The 21,250-nt window shown below is 36.8% G+C and overlaps 1 protein-coding gene across 3 annotated transcripts in view; it reads left to right on the top strand.

Moving 5' to 3' along the window:
- Positions 1 to 20,971, top strand: part of USP25 (ubiquitin specific peptidase 25) — a 69,284-nt gene extending 48,313 nt beyond the window's left edge. For 2 of the 3 annotated variants that reach the window (XM_033518444.1, XM_033518452.1), the window contains 10 exons: positions 995 to 1,192; positions 2,579 to 2,718; positions 5,457 to 5,570; positions 7,354 to 7,449; positions 10,715 to 10,893; positions 11,666 to 11,744; positions 13,564 to 13,643; positions 18,113 to 18,236; positions 18,913 to 19,108; positions 19,552 to 20,971. In XM_033518444.1, the coding sequence (XP_033374335.1) occupies positions 995 to 1,192; positions 2,579 to 2,718; positions 5,457 to 5,570; positions 7,354 to 7,449; positions 10,715 to 10,893; positions 11,666 to 11,744; positions 13,564 to 13,643; positions 18,113 to 18,236; positions 18,913 to 19,108; positions 19,552 to 19,724 (1,379 nt within the window). In that variant the 3' untranslated portion in view covers positions 19,725 to 20,971. The remainder of the gene's footprint in view (positions 1 to 994; positions 1,193 to 2,578; positions 2,719 to 5,456; positions 5,571 to 7,353; positions 7,450 to 10,714; positions 10,894 to 11,665; positions 11,745 to 13,563; positions 13,644 to 18,112; positions 18,237 to 18,912; positions 19,109 to 19,551) is intronic. The other variant, XM_033518447.1, reaches the window with a different exon arrangement.
- Positions 20,972 to 21,250: the final 279 nt, after the last annotated feature.

The following is a 21,250-nucleotide window of genomic DNA, read 5'->3' as shown; positions in this document are numbered from 1 at the left end:
GAGAAGGGATTGAAGAATTTTGGAGGGTTTATCTCAAGATTAGAAGGGAAGTATGGAAATAGAGAAATTAGCCTTTTGACATTAAAATCCTCATGCAGCTCCTTTTTTTCCTCTAAGCCTCAGAACCCTCATACACTCTGCTGGAGTGTGGAAACTTGAAAGCTTATGCAGTAAATTGAATGTGAATAACTTAGCCCTACCAACCACACATCAAACCTACGTAATACATGGGTTGGGAAATTTTATTCAGGTTATGTAGGAGTATGGAGCTATAAGGCTTTGTATGTTAGTGTTTAAAGAGAGGACAGAGATCCCTTAGCACAAAGTTTTTGATAATGGTAGATAGAGAGCTGTCTGTGAAAGTGTCCAGAAACTCAGTAGAAGGTCATGGAAAATACTCAGGTTCCTGTTTTTTCATAGGGCAGAAGGCTCAAGAGCTCATTTGTTCAGTTTTTAAATGGCAGCCTGTATTACCCTTGACATTCCTAGGTTGCCAGCTTGGTGGTGTGCTTGAAGCCATAGAGTGTTTGGGCCCTGTAGGCTGCCTGTGCCATTCCAATTAAATCTGAGGCCTGCTCACTGCAGGGCAGTTAATGCTGGTGGATCCCTCTGGGATACCCTTGCAGAGACCATTCTCAAAACAAAAGGAAGATTACTCAGCTTAGCTGGTGTTCTTATCAGCTGGCTTTGTGAATTCCTGTAGGTCCACTCTCCAACTCTCCTTCCCTTTTTCTCTTGGGAAGTTCAATTGTGTCCAGCTCTCTGTGGCAGTAATACAGTCAAGCAACAGTGGGGATTTTGTGAGTATTCTCTGAATGTTCACATAGAGTGCTCAACAGATAGTAAAACCAGTTAAAACTAATATAGTTTTGGAGGTTTGGTGTTACACTGTACATTTCTAGTAATTCACTTGAGGGCATCTGTTGAACATATTTTCTACTTTCTTTTGTCCTGTTCTTTCTTTTTCTGAAACTTCTATTTCATGTTACCACAGAGGAGTTCAACAAAGAAACAGGGCAAATCCTTGTTGGAATGGACACACTGCCTTCTGATCTAAGGGACTATGTCAAAGAAGACAATAAACGTTTTGAAAAAGAACTTGAAGAGTGGGATGCAGAACTTGCTCAGAAAACACAGCAGGAGAAATTGTTATCTCAGATACCTAGGGCACCAGCACCCTCACCTGCTCCAGGTTAGCTGTTTCTACCTGTTTGGAAAAGGAGTAGGACCTAAAGTCACTGGGGCTTGTATATAAAATTTTACAGTGTAACAAAGGAAGAAAAAGTTAATTTGTGTTATCTTGAATAACAGCTATTTACTTGGCCAAGGTAACTATACTTGAAGTTAAGCCTGTTGGGGTGGGTTTTTGCATTTCATTTTTTATTTAAAGAAAATAATTATTCATTGGGTTTTTTTCCCCCCTTATAGAAATTGAGGCTTTTTAAGACAGGTCTCACCAGTCTGTTTTGAGGATTTGTTAGTCTGTAAATAATGTATTTCTTCTATTCAGGATGATTTAGCGTGAGACTTACAATTAGAACAGCATTTAGATCTGAAGAGCAGAATAATGTATTTAGGGTGATGCATTGAATAGATTTAATGATAGTAGGGATGGCTTAAGGAGTTACTGTGTGGAAGTGAGGGGAGTTAAAATTGTGGAAAAGATTCTGACCAGCAACTGAGAGGCCAATGCTTGTAGGAACCCAGCTAATAAGGGGCACTGGCAATCTGATTATAAACCAGAGCTGCCAGGTTTTTGGTAACATCCACCTCTTGCTCCATTGCAGTAGGCTGTGTATGCTGGGTGAAAGATGACATGATGAATTTTCTGCCTAGGAGTTCTCATTGCTGTATGTGAGACTTAAAGGTTGAACATACATTTCTCATAATTATGTGTGACTGCAAAATGAGTGTAAGAAGTGCAGTGATTTAATGGCATTGTTTGTTTTGTAAACTCTACGGAGAGTTGCTTCATCTTCTGTTGTGTTTTGAGTTCACAAACACTTTGAGATTCATGATATTTCTTTTGTTAGTAATAGACAGTAGAAAATGAATGTTTAATCTGACAAAATTTGGTTTCATCATGTAAGGAATATAAAGACATTATTATACTAATCAATTTATTGCTCTCAAGTGGAGGAGACTGAGATCTCTCTTAAGGCAGAAAAATATAATGTGTTTATTATTCTACAAAGTAAAAATAAATCTTGCATTCAAATGCCTGGAAATCATTCCATATGTTGAATCTGTTTCCCACAGAAACTCCAGCTAGAATCTCACCTTTGTTCTCAGTCATCCTTGAGACTGATTGATGAACACCCCTCACTCAAGAGCCTTAATGGGTGTATGGACAGGAAGGGTCTGTTGTTCCTCATATAAAATCAGGGATCCATTTGTAGGAAAGTGTTTAAAATTACATGAGACACATATTGGTGTAAAGTTGTATTTGTGAATTGTATGATCTACCCTGCATTTTCTATGTGCTTAACTTACTTATGAGCCAGTGATCCAAAAAAAAAATCAATTTAAAATTCATGCTTATGTTAACATACAAAATTATGTTATTTCTGTCATTAAGTTCAAGCAGGAGAACCAGAATATTTAGAGCAGCCATCAAGAACTGATATTTCAAAGCACTTAAAAGAAGATTCTGTACAAGCAATCAATAAAGCTTTAGCTGAACAAGAAGATAGAGGTCCAGAAGCTATAATGGATACGGTGAGGATATTTTGAAGCTTGAAATACTTCTTTTGCTTTTATTTTACGAGTAAAAATGATACAAAAGCTGATAAAAGGGTGTGAGTCTGGAAACTTTGAACTGAAAATTGCTTTTTCTTCAGGGACTGTCCAACACTAAAGTTCATCCAGAAACTGTGTACAACAGTAATGGATGTAGTGCAAAAAAAATACTAAGATAGGTGTTCTCTAGGGGATTAAAGTGCTTGTCAGGTGTACAGCATATTGTTCAAATTACAATCAGCTGTTTGTGCCCACCATCTTTTAAAAATGTTTGATGATCCCATGTATTTTTGAGGAGTAGACATTGACAGACTTGAAAAATAATGCTTTAGACAGTCAAGTTTTTATCTGGGAAATATAAGAATATAATTGAGTTCCTGTGACAGACCTGTGGAAGTTAATGTAGCTTTCAAAAATAAGGGATTTTTCAGCAGTATTCTGTAGCTTTATGCAGATTCACAACTTGATGAAAATAATTTTTTGTGATTCATAGGATGCCTATATTAACTTAAAATGTCCATAATAATGTGTTGGGTGTTTCTGATTCCACTTGGTGTGAAGTATACCAAGAGGAGTGGCACATTAACTATTTTATGGGTTATTAATGAAACTAGTATTTGACATTTTTTTCTTTCAGCAAATATTTTTTTTTCCTTCCCTCTAAGTATGTAGATAAATGACAAACGTGTTTGCCACAAAACTAAATGCCATTAAAACAATATATATACATCTGTCTCGGAACTTGATCCATAAATGTACAGTATGGCTTCCTTAGGTGTCCCTAGTAACCACTAAGGATATGAACAGTTTAGATCTGTGCAAAATGCTTGCTAAGATCAGGTATGAATCCTCATTAAACAGAAGCAGTCTGGCCCCAGATACCTTGCAGTCTTTGAAAATGACGTGACAGCTTGTTGGAACCCTGTTGACCTGCTGGGTTTTCCAGCCCTCCTGTGGTGTCAGGAAGGCAGGGAAGCACACTTCCTCTACTAAACTGAAATTGAAGCTAACAGGGAAACTCATCTAACTCTGGGTGAAGAGATGCTCTGCCACTAAAGCCTTAGGTTGCTGCGTATTGGCCTCTTTTGAGTTCTCAGAACAGCTTAGTGAGAGGCTAATAATAATATGTTTAATATGTGTTGCTCCAGCTGAAGAGGTGGCTATGAAGGTACCAAAAGGCATGATAAAATGCCTTTCATAAAGCTGTCCTTCTTCCAGGGTTTCTGGCACCATCCTAGTGGGATGTGAAAGTATCTTAGACTTTTTTCCATGGTTCAAGTGCTGTAGTTAAGGATAATGGCACTTTTACAGTGGTCAGACTTTGGACTTCACAAGACTGTGGTTGGGGAACACCACAGCCTGTTTAATGAGAAAAAAAACCCCAAACAGCAAACCATGCAAACATTATTTAGAAATAAATGTACTTCAGCTGTTAAAGTAAATTTCTAGTTAATCTGAAGGTACTCTGTTAACATTTAAAAGCTGTTCTCAGTATCCCCAAATTTCACTTATGCAGAATTGTGCTTCCCTCTCAGTATATCAGCATGCTTTCTGATTACTCTGTTTCCTTATGCATTCAGACATGCAGGGATATATTCCATTACTTCACTTTTTCTTCGTCCATTTTTAAAAGAAGGAAGCCAACATCAGCACATAACAGGATTATAGGTTATTCATCACATATTCATTTTGTCCATTTTATGCCTTTTGTCCTTTTTTTCTGCCCTCTTATTGCACAGCCTTCCTTTGTATTTATACAGTTTTGAGTGTAAATAGATACTGAGTATGTTTTTGGAATGTTTGTTAAAAGGTGAGGCTATGGTTACAGCTGCAGAAGAAGTAGTCTAGCACTTTGCCATTGCTTGGATTAGAGTCAAGGTTTAAGTTCTGCAGTTGTTGCAAACTGCCTTTTAGTCAGTGATAGATCACAGGAACCAAGATTTGTCTCATTGTTATTTAAAACTTCGTTTAACACACCAAGAGTTTTAATGACTAGGATAATCTTCTCCTGATTTTCTAATTAGTTACTCTTCTAAAAAATAAACCAGTTGAATGTAATGTTCTTTTAAATATTTTTTTAAAATATCTCGATTGTTAGAGGCTTTTTGTTTGTTTTTTCTCCCAGAGCATCAGGAAATGTTAGCTTTTAGTTTGTTTCTATCCTTTAGTGTGACTTCATCAGTTATTTCAGATAGGAAGTATCTGACCTGGCCCTCTTCAAGGCCAGACTGGATAGGTCCCTGAGCAACCTGATCTAGTGGGTGGCATCTTTAGGACTAGATGATCTTTGAGGTCCCTTCCTAAACTATTCTGATATTTTATGATATAATTAGTAATTTTGGAGTGAAATGTACAAAAAAATTGTAGTTCACAGACTTATCCTTTGTCAGATGGCTTAAATTTATAATGGATATTAGAGTTATAATACTGGTATACTGACCTCTAAAGGTAGAATTAGTGAATAAAGAACAAATGAAATAATTTTAGTAATTATGGCTTAATTTTAAAATCTACTGCTTAAAAGATCATAAGTATCACTTATATTCTCTAATTAGATACAGTTTCTGAATTTTTTCAGAATTTCAGCAGTGGACATCATTGTACTAGAACAGCCTGTCAGTTTGCATCTCTCCATAATTTCGCTGTATTTTCTGATGATTATTATGACTATTCTTTCTTTCCCCCAAACACATACTGATAATGGTTTTCTTCTGCAGAGCTCTGCTAATGCCCCAGCTCAAGCAGCTCCTACCCAGCGAGTGGTAGAGGTGGCGATCCCTGATGTAGGGACTTTTGTGATTGAGTCAGAGGAGGGGGGTTATGACGATGAGGTACCTCTGATTGCAGTTGTGTGCACCGCTCCTCCTCGGTGCTTCCCTGTGCTGCCTGATGAGAATTTTTGGCATGTTTGCACACTGTGACACCTAACAGACTTCTGCAAAACTAAATGCTTAGCGAATTGTGATCTTTAACAATGTTATAGTTTGTCATGAAATACGGAAGGAAAGCACTACAAACTCTGAACTGGGCACGCTTTGCATGGTACCGTTTACACTGGAGGTGTATTTGTCTCTTCAGCTGTGGAGGTTGAATGTTTGTGTTAGGCCAGGCAGCCTTCAAAATACTGGTGATTGACTGCACACTGCTGCATTATTGAAAAGGTGACAGGACACTGAGGGATGTGTTTGTGCTTTCTTGTCAATCCAGTAAAGCTCATGTTCAAGTCTGATCTCTTAGTTGCCACGATTAAGCTTTTCAGGCTCTGGGGATTAAATTAGCCATGAAAATAGCCTGAAACTGATATAGCTGGTAGAACTGAAACTTGAAAATCTTAAAAATAATTAAGACTCAGGTTGGTACATGTGCCTGATACCACTTGAGGAATAATTGAGGGGCCCATTGTTTTTCTGAGAGCCGCTGTTTTTTGCTGCCTAGTTTCAGCAATCAAAAGCAACAGTGCTGGTCATCAAACTGCCCTGCCTTGTCACTGCTTACTCCCCATTTTGTTTTGGTTGGGAATAGGGTTGGTGCAGCCCATATTCTCAGGGGTCTGAACATGGGTTCTTGGGGGGCTTTACCTTCCCTAGGGAAATGGGTATTTCAGGTCATTCTGCCCTGGAAGTGTGATCAGTTATAACTGGGGGGATGGGGTGAGGAATAAAATGGTTTAATTGACATTATCACACTGAGTTTAGTTTCTCATAGATGCATAGTCTTCACCTTGAAAGAAACGAGGATTTAACTTCATATAATGATCTGCTTGTTTGTTTGTTTTCACTTTTGTCTCCTTGCCATTGTCTTTCTAGAGGATAACTTTCTTGCCTATTTCCCTGTTCTTTTTGTGAGTGTATTCACTTTTTCTTAATGTTTTTATGTGTGGGAGACTTGCAAGGAGTTTAAGATCCTTCATCGTTGGTTGCTGTGCCAGCAGTACTTTGGGAAGGGAGAAAGGGAGTGTTTCCCTTTGCTTACAGATAAAAAGGAGAAAGGCTTTTCTGAGTAGCTTGACTGTATCAAATTATTTGTAACTGATGTGAATAGCAGCAGGAGATGTCTGGTGTTTGTTAATTGTGTTGAGTTTGATGTTTTAAGAAATTGTGTGCAGATGCCTCAGGGATTGATTGCATTTGCAGCAGTGAGTCTCTTATTTTGACCTTGAAATATGCATTAAATACAGGTGGTATCATTTTCCATGGCTTTAGTGCAGTATATCTGAAGTGTGATTGGATGATTTTTATTCTTGAAACTTATTTTAATTCTTAGATGGCCATGGGTAGCACTCACTCAGTGTGCAGTTTCTGCTTGGTACTAATGCTGAACTGTGCATGTTCCTTTCCTGGGAAGTTTGGTCCATATGACTTTTTCAACACTGTTTTCTTCCTTTTTTTTTTCTTTTTTGTAAGATTCCTTTAATGTTGTTACAGTAAAACTGTATATACACATGCCATGATTTGATTTGCAGAATATGCTCACCAGATCTGTATTGAAATGTGCCATATCAATATATGCATGCATTAAGTTGCTTTTTCATCTTGCATGAGACTAAAAGCATATTGAATTTAGTCATTAAAATATTAATCATTCAAAACTTTTACCTTAAATCCCTTGTGGCAGGTCATGCTGACCCCGAACATGCAAGGTATTATCATGGCTATAGGTAAAGCCAGGAATGTTTATGACAGGTGTGGGCCAGAAGCAGGGTTCTTTAAGGTACAACTAACATTTTCAACTTTTTCTCCTCTGACTTTTCCTATTAGATATACTACTCCCTCTACCCCTTTCTGTATATAAAGTCTTTTCCAGCATTTATATGTATTTGTCTATATCAATCCCTCATTTAGATATTTTCCCTTAAAAAATAGACAGATACTTGCCCTGTTGATATCAGTAGCTCATATACTTTTCTGCATTTTAGCTTTTTAATAATAGTAGTAGTGAATAACATAATAATAACATGAAACCTAGATGTGTAATCAGTAAAAGGATATGGGTTTTTTCTCCTGTTAGTAATAAAACTCAGGCTTTTGCTAAACTGTGGACATCAGGTTTTTTTTACTCAGAGACTTTTCAGTCATTTGTTGTTTATTTCAAAGAGATGTTCTTGGATTGTACTCCATAAAAGATTTTTAATAAATTTAAATTTAAATTGCTTACTTTTGTGTAACCACATGGGTGTCAATACTACTTATTTAAGCACTTTTTTATTACTGGGAATTAGACGTTGGCTTTTTACAGTGATAAGTCTTCACTGTGACACTAGATTTAAGAATGTGTTCATTTTCTTAAATACACAAACTTCTAAGCACCTTAAGCTTGTGGCCTTTCAAATTTTCAGGCTACTAGAAAGGGAATTGCTTTGGCATGATCTAAAATGTAAAATCCTCTCAAATGTGATTTGGAGAGGAGAAGGAAGTTTCTTGCTTGTCATTGAGTAGCGGTCTGTTTTCTTCTTAATGGTGTACTTCCATTAGAAGAAATTATAAAAGCCACAAAACCCCCAAACAGGCAACAAACAAACAAAAAACCCTACCATCACCACCAAAAAGTTCTGCACCCCTCAGTGAGGAAATTGAAACCTCATGGGTTGCTTGGTTTGTCTGTGTGGGTGTTTGAAGTGGATCCTTACAGAAGGCTTATAACCAAAATGTGTTTGCAGGGCTGTCTCTGTTAACTGTGCCTGATCTCAGGGAAGGGAGAGACACCTGCCACAGCCTCTGTTCAGTGAAACTGGGCTTGTTTGAGATTCAGCACTGGCTGCTTTTTTGGTTTTTTTCAAATTTATTAATGAAAATACATAAATCGATTTTAAGTTGAAAAAAAAATACTCATATGATCAAATCACTCCTTACCAGAAAGTTCAGTTGTATCTATTTTTTTTATATAAAGGGTGTTTTGATAATGTTAAACCAGAAAATTAGTTCAAAATGAAACTATATTTAATGCTTTAGAGCTATCAAAACAATGCTTGGTTGAAATGATTTTCAGTCTTTAATTTTGAATCCTTAAACATTTAGGCTTCACAGGAGCAAAATGTCTTAGAGTGAGAAAATGTTTTGACATAAAGTAGAAAACTTTCCTTACTCATTTTCTGCTGAATCGTGTTTGCAGTAGCTTAGAACAGTTGAAATTGAAGAAATGCATTAGTATGAAGGGATGCAGATGAAGTGGGGCTGTTTTGGGAACAAAATTTTTGTTTTGGGATGCATCAGATGAAATTTCATGTTTTCCCATAAGTTACTATAAAAGGAGCTATGATGTCTTTTAATACCATTACTGTGTTCCTTTGTGTTGTTTTTTATGAAATTAGTGTTTTCAGAAAACTGGAAGGGGTTCTATATCTTTGTTTTACAGTGTTACTTAGGTGAAAGTCCTTTGGTGTGCGTCATTGTTACTGCCAAGGTTTCACTCCTCTAGATCTCAGGTTTAAGACATGACTAACATTCAGATATTTCTTGGTCAGTGATCTCTTCAAATCATTGTTCTTTAACCTTTATAGACAACTCCTCCCAGAATGTTTCCTTTAAGATCTTTATATAATATCCTCAGAAAGTTAAAGCATATAATACTTTCTTCTACTGTCCTTTTTTCTGTAGAGAAATACCATTTTTCCATTTTGTTAAAGTTTTCTGAATCTGTAGAATACCACATTATTTTAAAAATTATTATAAAAATACATGGTTTGTGTTGCATTTTTTTCCTACTTCTAGGTAATTATATGAAAAATTCAATGTCTGATAGCAGTTTATTTTTACTTCCTCAGTAAACAAGGATTAATTCTTAGCCATGTTGACTTTCTAATTGTAGAATTTCTGATGTAAGATAATAGAAACTCCGTGACTTTTGGCATTTATATTGTTGTCCTAAACATCTTTTTTAATGATAATGCAAATCATGAGTATTTAAAGATACTGATTTAAAGATATTGATGCAGAACATTCTCCTAAGTTTTAAAGGCCTCCACATGCTCTATGTTTAAACCTGTATGATTATTACCCTACATGTTTAGTCCTGAAACAAAATGTGTGATTAGGAGAGGATGTGAGCCCAAATTTCTGATAGGTAAATGTCAGGTATTACAACATAAAGACATTTGAAATACTGAAGGGGGGGAGGGTGTCATGACTGCTTTGATACTTTATTATTCTGTGATACATTGTATTGAAACTTTGCTAATGTTTTAGGAAGCTGTCTGATCACCTCCCTGTTTCCAGAGGGAATTTATGGAATGTGTGTTAACATTTGTGACCATTTTTCTAAATCTTTTTCTTGTTGCTCCAGTTCATGCTGTATAGTTTCAGTGAATAAAATCTAATGAACATATTAAATGATGTTCATTAAAACCTAATGTGCTGACAAAGTTGGAAAAGTAAATTATTATGATGACCTCTAAAATATTCAGTGAGGGCCGCATCCTGCCCTATAGGGCAATACTGTTCATATTGAATTATTATTTTCTTCAGAAAGCCTATCATTTGTTTTTCATTGAAAGATGTATTTCATTCCCATGTAGTATTTTCCAAATCATTCATGTTCACTAAACTTTCTTTAGGATATCTTTTATTCATGTCTTTGCATTTAACCATGTATTAGAGGTACTTTTTTACCTTATGAGACTTCACAAAATTTCTGAAGGTCAAGTGTCTGAAATCTTGTACTTTTCTTGGGCTTAAAGAAACTTCTCTAAGGATTGGATAAATCTCTCAGGGAGACATAGCACAGGATTGGAACTACTTTTGAAGAGAAGGTTTTACTTGGGATTTTGTCAGGCTTAACTGGAGAAAGTATCTACTTGACAATTTATCTGTGGTTTTGTTTGTTTTCTTTTTAAAAACATGGTTTAGACTTCTTAGAAGGGTGGTCTGTGGATCTGTTAAATTTTATAGGCAAAATGCCATGGCAGATAAAGGATCTTGTGTCTGTGGTGTTTGAGTTAAAAGCCAGAAGGAATAATGTCTATTTTTTTAAAATTATGTAGGCAATTAAATTGGAATACACACGTCTGCTAAAATTAGCCCAGGAAGATCCACCACCTGAATGTGATTATCGTTTGCGTCATGCAATTGTTTACTTCATCCAAAACCAGGCACCAAAGAAGATAATTGAGAGAACATTACTGGAACAGTTTGGAGATCACAATCTCAGCTTTGATGAAAGGTAATAAGATCTGCACATCTCATTTCCTGTGTTCATGAATGTTCTCTGATGTGTGGAAACACCCCTCCATATTTGGCTGGTGTGTTTGGCTTTATCTCCTAGTTAATAGCTTGCAAATTTACTTTTTAAAACAGATAATCTTTATAAAAATCCCTGTTGAAAGAGTAATCAGGAAGTTGAGTTTCTACTCATCTAAAATAAGTAGAAATGCTCAATGTTGTTCATAATTTTGCACGTAAATTTCTGTACCTTCTTTCACTGTGTTTCCTCACTGCCCTGAAAGGCAGCAAGAGAGCAAAGCCTTTCCAAAAAAAAGCAAAATGGAGTGAGTGGCTGACTTGAGAGCAAGACAATGTCTCTCTTCCACTCAAAATTCCATCTACTTACTTATATAAATAGGTAAATTAAAAGTTGGAAAACAGTCTGATTTCTGTGTAGGGAATAATCTTCTAAACTTCTGTAAAGTAATTGTCAGGGAGTTTCAAACTACCTTAAATGTAAAATTAAAGGAAAGACTAAGGAATGTGGCAATTTAGCAAAATAAAAGAAATAATCCTTTAAATAGAACAGGCCTCCATTGCGCATACTTCAAAAGTATGCCCTCTCCTGCTGATTATACCATGCATAATAAAATGTACATTTTGCAAGGCATTTTCATACTGGTGTACATAAGGCTGTAGCTCATACTGTCTGAGCCTCCTGTCTTTGAAAAAATAATACCCTCTGTGAATTTCCAGTAACATTTCATTATTTTTTAATTGCTTTTTGTAAGGTGCCGTAACATAATGAAGGTTGCTCAAGCCAAACTTGAAATGATAAAGCCAGATGAAGTAAACATGGAGGAATATGAGGTCAGTATTTCATATGCTTTAAATTAAGTTGTAATGTGAAATAGTTATCAGTAAAGCTGAATTTTGTCTTCACAAATTTCTTCTTGTCTCAGGCTCAGAAGTTAAAACTGGCTATTTATTTAAAGACCCCTTCTTTGTCCAAAGTCTGCTCTTGAGCTAAAGCTGCTTTTTCCACAGCTGTAATTCCAGTGTTTGAACCATAAATAATTGTTAGGTTGGAATCTGTCCTTATGTTGTTAATGAGTCTTGACGTCACTGACAATAATTTGCAATTTATCACCACATGAGCCACATGGCTTTTTCTAGGTAGACACAGCTGGCAGGGAAAGAGGAGAGTGGTCTGTGCCCAGCCTTGGTCATCTTGAGAGCTGCATAGCAGGCACAGTCCCATTTTTGCTTTTCCTCCAGCTGTCTCTGCAGCTATTCCCATTTTCTTATGAGCAGCAGATTCTTTTCTTTGCTGAGACCATGCATAACCAGCTTATGCATTCAGTTTTTTCCTCCTGTGTTGTTTAGAAAAACTTGGAGGGAAAGTGAGAGTGAATCTTGGACATTAAATAATCGTGACTAATAGTTGCTAAAATAATTCATCTCACATTTAAAGCTAAGCCTGTAGCTGATTTTCCAGCATCAGTTTCAAGTCTGAGTAATACTGTTCATTAAGACCTCTTAATAGTGGGTATTTATGTCCTGGGCAGATGCCAGTCCACCACCTATACCTCCTTGTTGTGGTGGGAGTTCCAAACAACTTCATCAGGAGGATAATGGGAGTAATCATTCCTTCACAGATCCAGTGAAAAATATTTTTATTGCCTCTTCTCATTACCATGTAGGTTTGAGACCTACAGTAGATGTGACTGCATTACAGTAGTCACTGTAACATCACTGTAATGTCACTAGTCACTGATAGAGAAGGACCTTCATAGTGGTATTTTAGTTACATTTTCTTGGCTGTGCAGGGCTCAGTGTTTTACCATTTTCTGAATGATGCTGCACAGAGAGAACAAACAGTTCTGGACTTAGCTCTCTAAGTGTGGGGAGTGGGGGTATCTTCTGTTCCTCTGCAGAAAGTTCCCCTTTTTTAGCTCCTGTAATAGGTAGCTGGGGACACAATTCTGCATAGATTGTGTCAGTCCGGTATAGTGATTTGGCATTTTATGGATGCTTTCTCAAGCTCTTTCTGTTGAATCTGCTTGTAGCTGCATCTTATGGTGTGCTGTCCCCTATTTTATCTTTAATGCACAATTGAAAGTCAGCAGTTAACCCTCAGTAGAGAAAGTGCCTTTCTCACTGGGAGCATTTACCTGTAAAGTGAACCTGGAGTCTATTGGTATAAATGGTGATGCAGTATGATAAATATTCTGCTCCAGCACCAACATCTCATCTGAGTTGCATTTGGGGTTTTTTTTAGCACTTCCCATGCAAAGTGTTCATGATTTTTCTGTGTCATTCTTGTATCAAAAATTAAGATTAATATTTGGCATATGAGAAAGCTTTCCAATACTTTCCGAATAATGTCGGGAAGAAAAAAACAAGATCTCGTATAATATAACTGTGGTTCTCCAAAGATGTTTTGTGTTCTGTTCAAATGCTAATAGGTTCTGTAAGAATAACCTCATATAGAAATGTTTAAGACATTTTAAAATATTCTTTTTATTGAGGGAGGGTGGATTCAGGTGGACTTTCCACATATACAAGCCTACTGGTGTCTTTAGTACTTAAGGACACTAAATTTAAGTGGAGGGGGGTGTGTGTTTAAAAAAATAAATTATATTTCATTTTTGTGGATGAAGTTCTATTTACCCTTTCTTACATGCAGAGATGGCATCAAGACTATAGACATTTCAGGGAAACAACCATGTTTCTCATGGTAGGATTGGAGTTTTTCCAAAAAAAGAGGTAAGTGGTAGTATAGAACTCAAATGTAGTAGAATGATGTGAAGGCAAAATTTAATATTGATAAGTAAAGCTATTTTTTAAATTAAGTGTTTAATGTATTCTTCATTTCAAATAAGCATTTATTCAGTCTACTAATGTCTTCAGTCTTGCAACTTCCTATTCTTAATTTCCATTTCCACTCTTATCAAGCCATGGGTTCTTTTCAGAGCACCCTCCACATGCACCCCTATTCTTCCTTCTATTCTATTCTGGTGCTGTGGGTATTGCTCAGCCATGAAAATCCTCCTTCTCTGGCACCACCTATGCACATACATTTATCTGCTTTCATCAGTAGACTCAGTCAGTCAAGTCCATATCTTTCCTGCTTTTTGACTGGGTCTTCCCACTGAAGCAGTTTTACCTTCTGCATTAGTCTGAGCCAAACCTCCACCTACGGTGGGCTCTAAAGGTCAGGAAAACAGAACATATCTGAGAAAAACTATCATACATAGCTGTCATTGTTGTAGCTGATTGTCCTTAACTCCATGGTGATTCATTCCCTTCCCTTTTTTGAACCAAGTCAGAAATTGTGGTTGTATAAAATGGGTGACATTTATGTGCTTAATTCAAAACAGCTAAAATTTATTCTGATCTACACATGCAACAAGAATGGTGATTACAGTACAAATGTAGTCAATCACTGATTTTTCATGTATAAAAAAATAGCTAGGGAAATTTATAGCAGGAGTCAAATTTAATTTTGTCTCTTTGTTGTGTAGTAAATTGTTCCATATTTCTCATCTTGTATCTTCCCAAAAAAAGAAAGACACGAAACAATACAGGAAAACTGATTGCAAAAGACACAGCCTTTATGACATATATCTTTTTATACTGGCTAACACAATGAGTTCAGAGTCTTGGGTTATCTTTGGGTTACCACCATGTAATAAACAGTATATTTACTAATAATCTAAATTGAAATATGCTACACTATTGGTCTTAAAGAGCTTGTGTACAAAGATTAGTCAGATTACCTGATTTATTTGAAAAATAAAAACACTGGTGTTGCTTCATTCCTTAAAAAGGCAAAAATGTCACAGGCATTGTGACTCTCTAAGATTGCAGGCAGGGGTGAAACATCTTCAAGTTCCTTGGCACTGGGACCTCCAGAGTGGCACCTTCAATTGTAAAATACCATTGTTTTCAATAAATTCCTTCTTGCTGTAACATATTCTGGTTATGCCATGGAGAGGAGAGGGAATCACAGGTTTCTGCTCTGTTCTAAACAAAGCTCTCCATTATTTACAACAGCTTCCAGAATTAGGGTGAGGTGTTTGCTAGAAAGCATCTTCATGATTTAGAAAACAAACCTATTATCACCAGTCTTCCACTCTAATATGGGTCAGAAATAAAAGGTACAATTTCAGAAGTGTTTCACAAAATGTTTGATTCAAAGACAGTAGGACTAAAGTATAGTTAATGGATGAGTGAGATCTGGGTATCCAGTGACCTGCTCCAAAAGCATCTTGTGCAAGTACATACCTGTGTTTCAGCTTCAGGTTCTCAAAGGACTCAGAGATGTAACTGAGTTTCCCACCTTGCACACTTGAGAGAGCAATGGTACCATCCTTATGCTGAAAACAAGACTAACCTGTCAGTTCATTTAACACTAAAATCATAAAAACATAAGTTTAAAAATATTAATGAAAGGATAGGCTTTCATAATAGAAATATGATCTTCATTAGTAGGACTGTTTTGAGGGTTTTTTTTTTCCCCACAAACCCACCTCTGTTGACAAACTTTTCTTAGCTTCAGTAACACTAAGCAATAACCTAGCAGCACTTGATGTATTGATGGAGCCAGAAGTCGACTTTTAGTCAAGCAGTATTTATTTATTTAATTGTAATGTGTTGAACAAACACAAAAATTAGCTTTAAAGTAGTTTGGTGTATCTTTTTCATGCCTACTTCCAATGGTCACTCATGATCCCTGATGGTGGGTGACAAGGCCCACTTTTCACTGCAGGTGAAGAATTAAGGCAGGTTAAGAATTTCAGGCAGATCTTCTCTGACTGTGACATGGGACAGTAACTTGCTCTGGCCGAGGTGAACTCAGCCAGCTAATGAGCCTTGGTAGGAGTTTTGCCTGCAGCTCACTCTTGTGGCAGCAACTTAAAAGTGAACAAACTGTATGCTTTACCACTTATCTCTTAAGTTTCTTGGAAAGCCAGTACAGCCTTTTGGTTTTGACTGAAATGCATTTTTCAAAGCAATGCTAAAATTTCACCATTCTTTGCTTTCTGTGTCTTTTCCTAAGCCTCAACCTAGTGAGCTCCAGAATTTTGTGAGCAGCTTCAGTGATTTTAGGCTTAGGCTGCACAGGCTTGAGCTTACATGCAGTTCAGCTGTGAGAAGGCAGAAAGCCAGCCATGTTCTGGGCTGTATCCAAAGCCCTGTGGAATTCTGCCCCTTCTGCTCAGACCCCACCTGCAGGGCTGTACCCAGCTCTGGGTCCCAGCACAGGAAGGACAGGGACCTGTTGGAGCCAGTCCAGAAGAGGCACCAAGATGATCAGAGGGATGAAGCACTTGCCTAATTAAGACAAGATGAGAAAGTTGGGCCTATTCAGTCTGAAGGAAAAGAAGGTTGCATGGAAACCTGAAAGCAACCCCTGAATATCTGAAAGGAGTCTACAAGAAAGATGGAGAGAGACATTTTACAAGACCATGGAGTGACAGGACAAGGGAGAATGGCTTCAAACTGACAGAGAAGAGGTTTAGATTAGATATTGGGAGGTAATTCTTTACAGTGAGGGTGGTGAGGCCCTCGCACAGGTTGCCCAGAGGAGCTGTGGCTGCCCTGTCCATGGAAGTGTTCAAGGCCAGGTTGGAAAAACCTGGTCTAGTGGAAGGCGTCCCTGCCCATGGCACAGGGGTTTCCAACCCAGGCCACCCTATGATGTATGGATCTAATTTTACTGTAGTCCCATTCCTCAGACCCAATATATATAAGGAGTCTGAGCGTGGATATACAGTCATGATAATCTCAAATAAATTACCTTGGTGTTAAATGTCATCACAGTTGTTTCAGGAAAGGGTCACACAAGCGAGGAAGGTGCAAGAAGAGGGTGACTGGAAATAAGGCAACTACCACCACTGAGTTTCAATTTGCATCAGCAGAGCTGTTGACACTGTAGCTTCAACCTGCCCTTTCACAAATAACTGAACCAAGAATGGAAGGAGAAGCTCCTCCTCCCGTGGCTGTATAACCATCAGTTTCAATTCTTGTAATCATATTTTCTTCTTTTTTCTTCCCCTTTCCTCCTACATTAATTTTTCAACTGTCTGGTCAGTTTTATTGGTGACCAGGGACATGAAGAGTTTTCATCGCTAGGAAAAATGGACTTAAAGTAGTGTTTTCCCTTATTTTTATATTGTCTCGTTTGGAGGTACTACCTTATGTTTTGAGTTTTTTACTTTGGAAAACTCTTGACTTGTATCAGATATGCTCTGTGTGTGCACATAACTTTAAGCCTTTTTCAGTAGCTTGGTAGTTTGATTTTGGAAGTTTCATCTTGACCCATGAGCTCATACTCTTGTCAGGAGGGAGTGCATAATTTCATGTTCCTTTAACCACTCCCTTAAGAAATTTATTTTCCTAGATTTACTTTCTTTTTTTTTAAATTTGAATAAAAATGAGATCTCAATTTTAAAATGCCTGTTTTTAGGGTAGCTACCAGAACTGCTTTCAGTGCTTTTGTGTCATAACTGGGCCTTTGTAAATCAGCGAATTAACCATTTCAGGTGTTTGCAGCAGTGTGAGGGGAGATTGTTCATCTGTGCCTGAAGGAATGTCTGTCAATCTTTAACTGATAGGTTCTTGGGTGCTCTCTTATTCCTTCTCTACCAATTTGCCTTGCATTTATCTTCTGCATTCAGGTTAAAGACAGAAATATCAACAGTCTAACAGCACTTCTACTTTTGAAATGCTATAATGGCTTCTTCCATCACTGTCAATTTCAATTAACTTGGAAGAACTTACAATTCATAAAGCTTAAAAATTCACAGGTTTTGTTTTAGAAATAAGGTGACAGCTTTAAATCTTATTTGCTGAGGTGTAGAATGCTATCAAGATATTCATGGCAACGGAAGCTGAAACCCAATGTGACATAAAAGCAGTCAGGAAGAATTAAGTTTTCATGGATATACTCAAGGCTAATCTAAAGCTGGTTTTGGAGCAAAATGATACACATTGGTTTCAGTGAGCTTTGGATCAGAGTTTGTGTGTAATGATCTAACAAAATAATTTGTTCTAATGTGTGTAAAAGACAAAATTTTATGGTTTAAAAAGTAATTATGAAGAGATTGGTGGGAAGAAGTGGGCTTGCCATCCAGCAAGTGGAGTTACCTGTCCTTTGAGGAACACAGTAGTTATCTTGAAGCTGGTGGTACGTGGATGTTGAACCTAATGCTTTTGTTTCTTCACTCCAGTTACATGGAAGCCTTGCTCTACCTTATCTATGCTTACCAGAATAACAAAGAACTCTTGTCCAAAGGCCCGTACAGAGGGCACGATGAAGAGCTGATATCTCACTACAGACGAGAGTGTTTGCTAGTAAGTGAAAGGAGAACTCAAAATGTTGAGTTTGCTGCATAGCTCTAATAAAATTAATTAATGGAGAAGTGTTGCTGTCATGTACAACAAACCCAAAACCTCCCCGCATTAGAAATTTAATACTGAGGCTTGTAAGGGGAAAAAAAACAAAAGTAAAAAAGAAAACATCATTCCCCACCTTTTTTTGAATAGCCATTCATTTTCTTTATGATTATAGTGGGCTCAGTGGCATCATGTCTGGGCTAGGTGGGAGTAGTGGTTGACGGTGTTGGTGAGTAGACTCACCCTGCTGCCATGGTTTGATGGGGAGACAAATACTGGGAAAGTCATCAGCAATGATGCCTTGCCTGCAACAAGGGATTTTTTGCTTGTAATGTCACTTTTAACAATAGTGAAAAAATAAAAGCAGGTGATAGAAACTCAGTCTTAACAAAACAGCTGCAAAATTGGAGTTGACAGGTATGAAATGAAGTGGCTTGAGGAACAGCACAAGTTCAAGTGGATTAGTAGAGCATATGCATCATGGAGTAAATGTTAGAACACAGCTGTGGTTAATACAAATTGCCAGCTAATTCTGTAGGAAGACTGTGCTTTAAAACAAACTGGTAGTGATGCATGGTAGACTGTGAAATGCTGTGTACTTAAAGGCTTTCCTTTTTTGTGGTGGTTTCTGAAGAAACTAAACGAACATGCTGCAGCACTGTTTGAATCAGGAGATGATCAGGAAGTAAATAATGGCCTGATCATAATGAACGAGCTTATTGTCCCATGTTTGCCATTACTACTGGTGGATGAAATGGAAGAGAAAGATATTGTTGCTGTGGAAGATATGAGAAACCGTTGGTGTTCCTATCTTGGACAAGAAATGGAACGTAAGTAATTTGTTATTAAGTTATAAGGACCTTGTGCAGCTTTTTTTATGGTGTTTTCAATGTCTAGAATTAAAATTGTATCTTTTGTGCCTTGGTAATGTTTTTTGAGCTGCCCTGACTTTTGAATAATCCTGTACACATTTAAATGAAAAGTTTTTCCATATGTTGCACTGGGATATCAGGCTGTAAAGGAAACATGCTTTTTGAATAGAAAAACACTGGTTGTGTTAGATCATTTAAAGGGGAATTTATATTAACATCTTACTAGGAATTTATATGTCCTAGTTATTGCTGGTAGGTCTAAAGAACCTGAATTATTCCAAGTGAAACTCCTCCTCTTCTACCCACTAATTAACAAAAAAAAAGGCAACATTGGGCAGAAAAAGGGTAGTTCTACATGCGGATATAAATGCTTATATTTGTTTTTCTGGTTTGATTTGCAGCCAACTTGCAAGAAAAACTGACAGATTTCCTGCCAAAACTGCTAGATTGTTCTACAGAGATTAAAGGTTTCAATGACCCGCCAAAGTTACCTTCCTACTCCACACATGAACTGTGTGAAAGATATGCCCGAATCATGTTGTCACTCAGTCGAACTCCAGCCGATGGAAGATAAATTCTGCAGACCTTCCTAAGCACATTGTATAAACTTTTTTAGTTCTTAAACCTTGCCTTCCTGTCACAGGGTTTGCTTGTTGCTGCTATAGTTTTTAACTTTTTTTATTTTAATAACTGCAAAAGAGAAATGACTGTACAAAATTTAGCCAGACTGCAAACGATTAAAGCTGAGAATCGCATGGCGCTCAGTCGTTTCAACCAGAATTGATGCAACACGCAAGTCTGATCATTATGGCAAAACTGCTTTTTTGCCATTTATCTGTTACAGTATTACTTTGCTTTTATCTTAAGATCCTTTACTTTATCAACAGCTGTCTGGATCATTTTGTGACTGCAACTACTTTAAGTGTCCAGTGCTGTGTAAATACATGGTACTTGGTAGCTTGTAAATGAAAAGAAAGAATAAAGTTTTATTTATGGCTACTTCTGTGTTTGCAAGCAGATACCTTGTATATTATTGTAAAATACAGGTATTTTTAGAAGAGATATAGTATATTGATGGGTTACTCAATTTTATAGACAAGGTTCTTCATGATTTATGGCCAGTTTCCTTTCAGGTACTTGGAAATTACTGTATGTGAATATATTGAAAAACTGTCACAGTATTATACACAATGGTGTTTTGTATATTCTTCACTGGTCTGTATGATACTGCACCTGAGCACTTTAGTGTGCGTGTGAATGGCCATGCCAAGTATTTTCTAATAGGGACTGGCTTCTGAATCAAAACAATAATGGCACCTTCCTTTTATTCTTAGAAAAAAATTGAAGTAAAAAAATTAAAGTAAAAAAAGTAAAAGTATTTTCAGTATAAATATATTAAACCCTCTAAACAAAACTTCTAAAAATTGATTTAAGTAGAGAAAATAAAGGTTTTAAAAAAATGAATTTATAAAGCTTAAGGATTAATCTTCATTTTTAATTGGTACTTGAGTCATGTAAGTGACCAGAAATAAAATCTTAATTTTAATTCTTTATTTGAAATGGGTTGCTATTGTTGCAACAAAATATCTCAAAAATCTTTTATCTGTCCTAATTAAATTTCTATTCGAAGTAAAAGAACATATCTATTGGGCTTGTTTTGTAGAACTGAAATACTGTCTTGTTTTAATGAAGAAACTTAATTATTTTGTGAAAAGAGAGATTTAATGCATCCTTAGGTAATGCTGTTACCTGACACTATTTTGATTCTTTCTCTTTTTAGAGAACGTTTTGTGTTAGATCAGTAAAATATGTGAATATTTATTTGTATGTTTTTATTGGAGCGACACAACTTTTCCTTACAGGCTTTCAAGTGGTGTTTGAATATCTGCTAATAAAAGGCCACAGGGGGAAGGAGTGATGAAGTTCAGACCACCTAGAAATGCAGTGGGCAGAAATGTGGGCATCTCATATGCAAGAAGCAGCAGAGTTCAATCTTAGCACCTATCAGTCTGAGAATTTGTTTACTCTGTAGAGACACTGGATCACAATGTACAGGGAGTAGAATGTGGCCTTCAATTCAAAATCTGTTCAGGGCAGTTC

This window comes from Parus major, chromosome 1 (genome assembly GCF_001522545.3).
Source record: "Parus major isolate Abel chromosome 1, Parus_major1.1, whole genome shotgun sequence".
Classification (NCBI taxonomy): Eukaryota; Metazoa; Chordata; class Aves; order Passeriformes; family Paridae; genus Parus; species Parus major.
The sequence above is the reverse complement of the archived record's forward strand: the minus strand, read 5'-3'. Positions and strand labels throughout refer to the sequence as shown.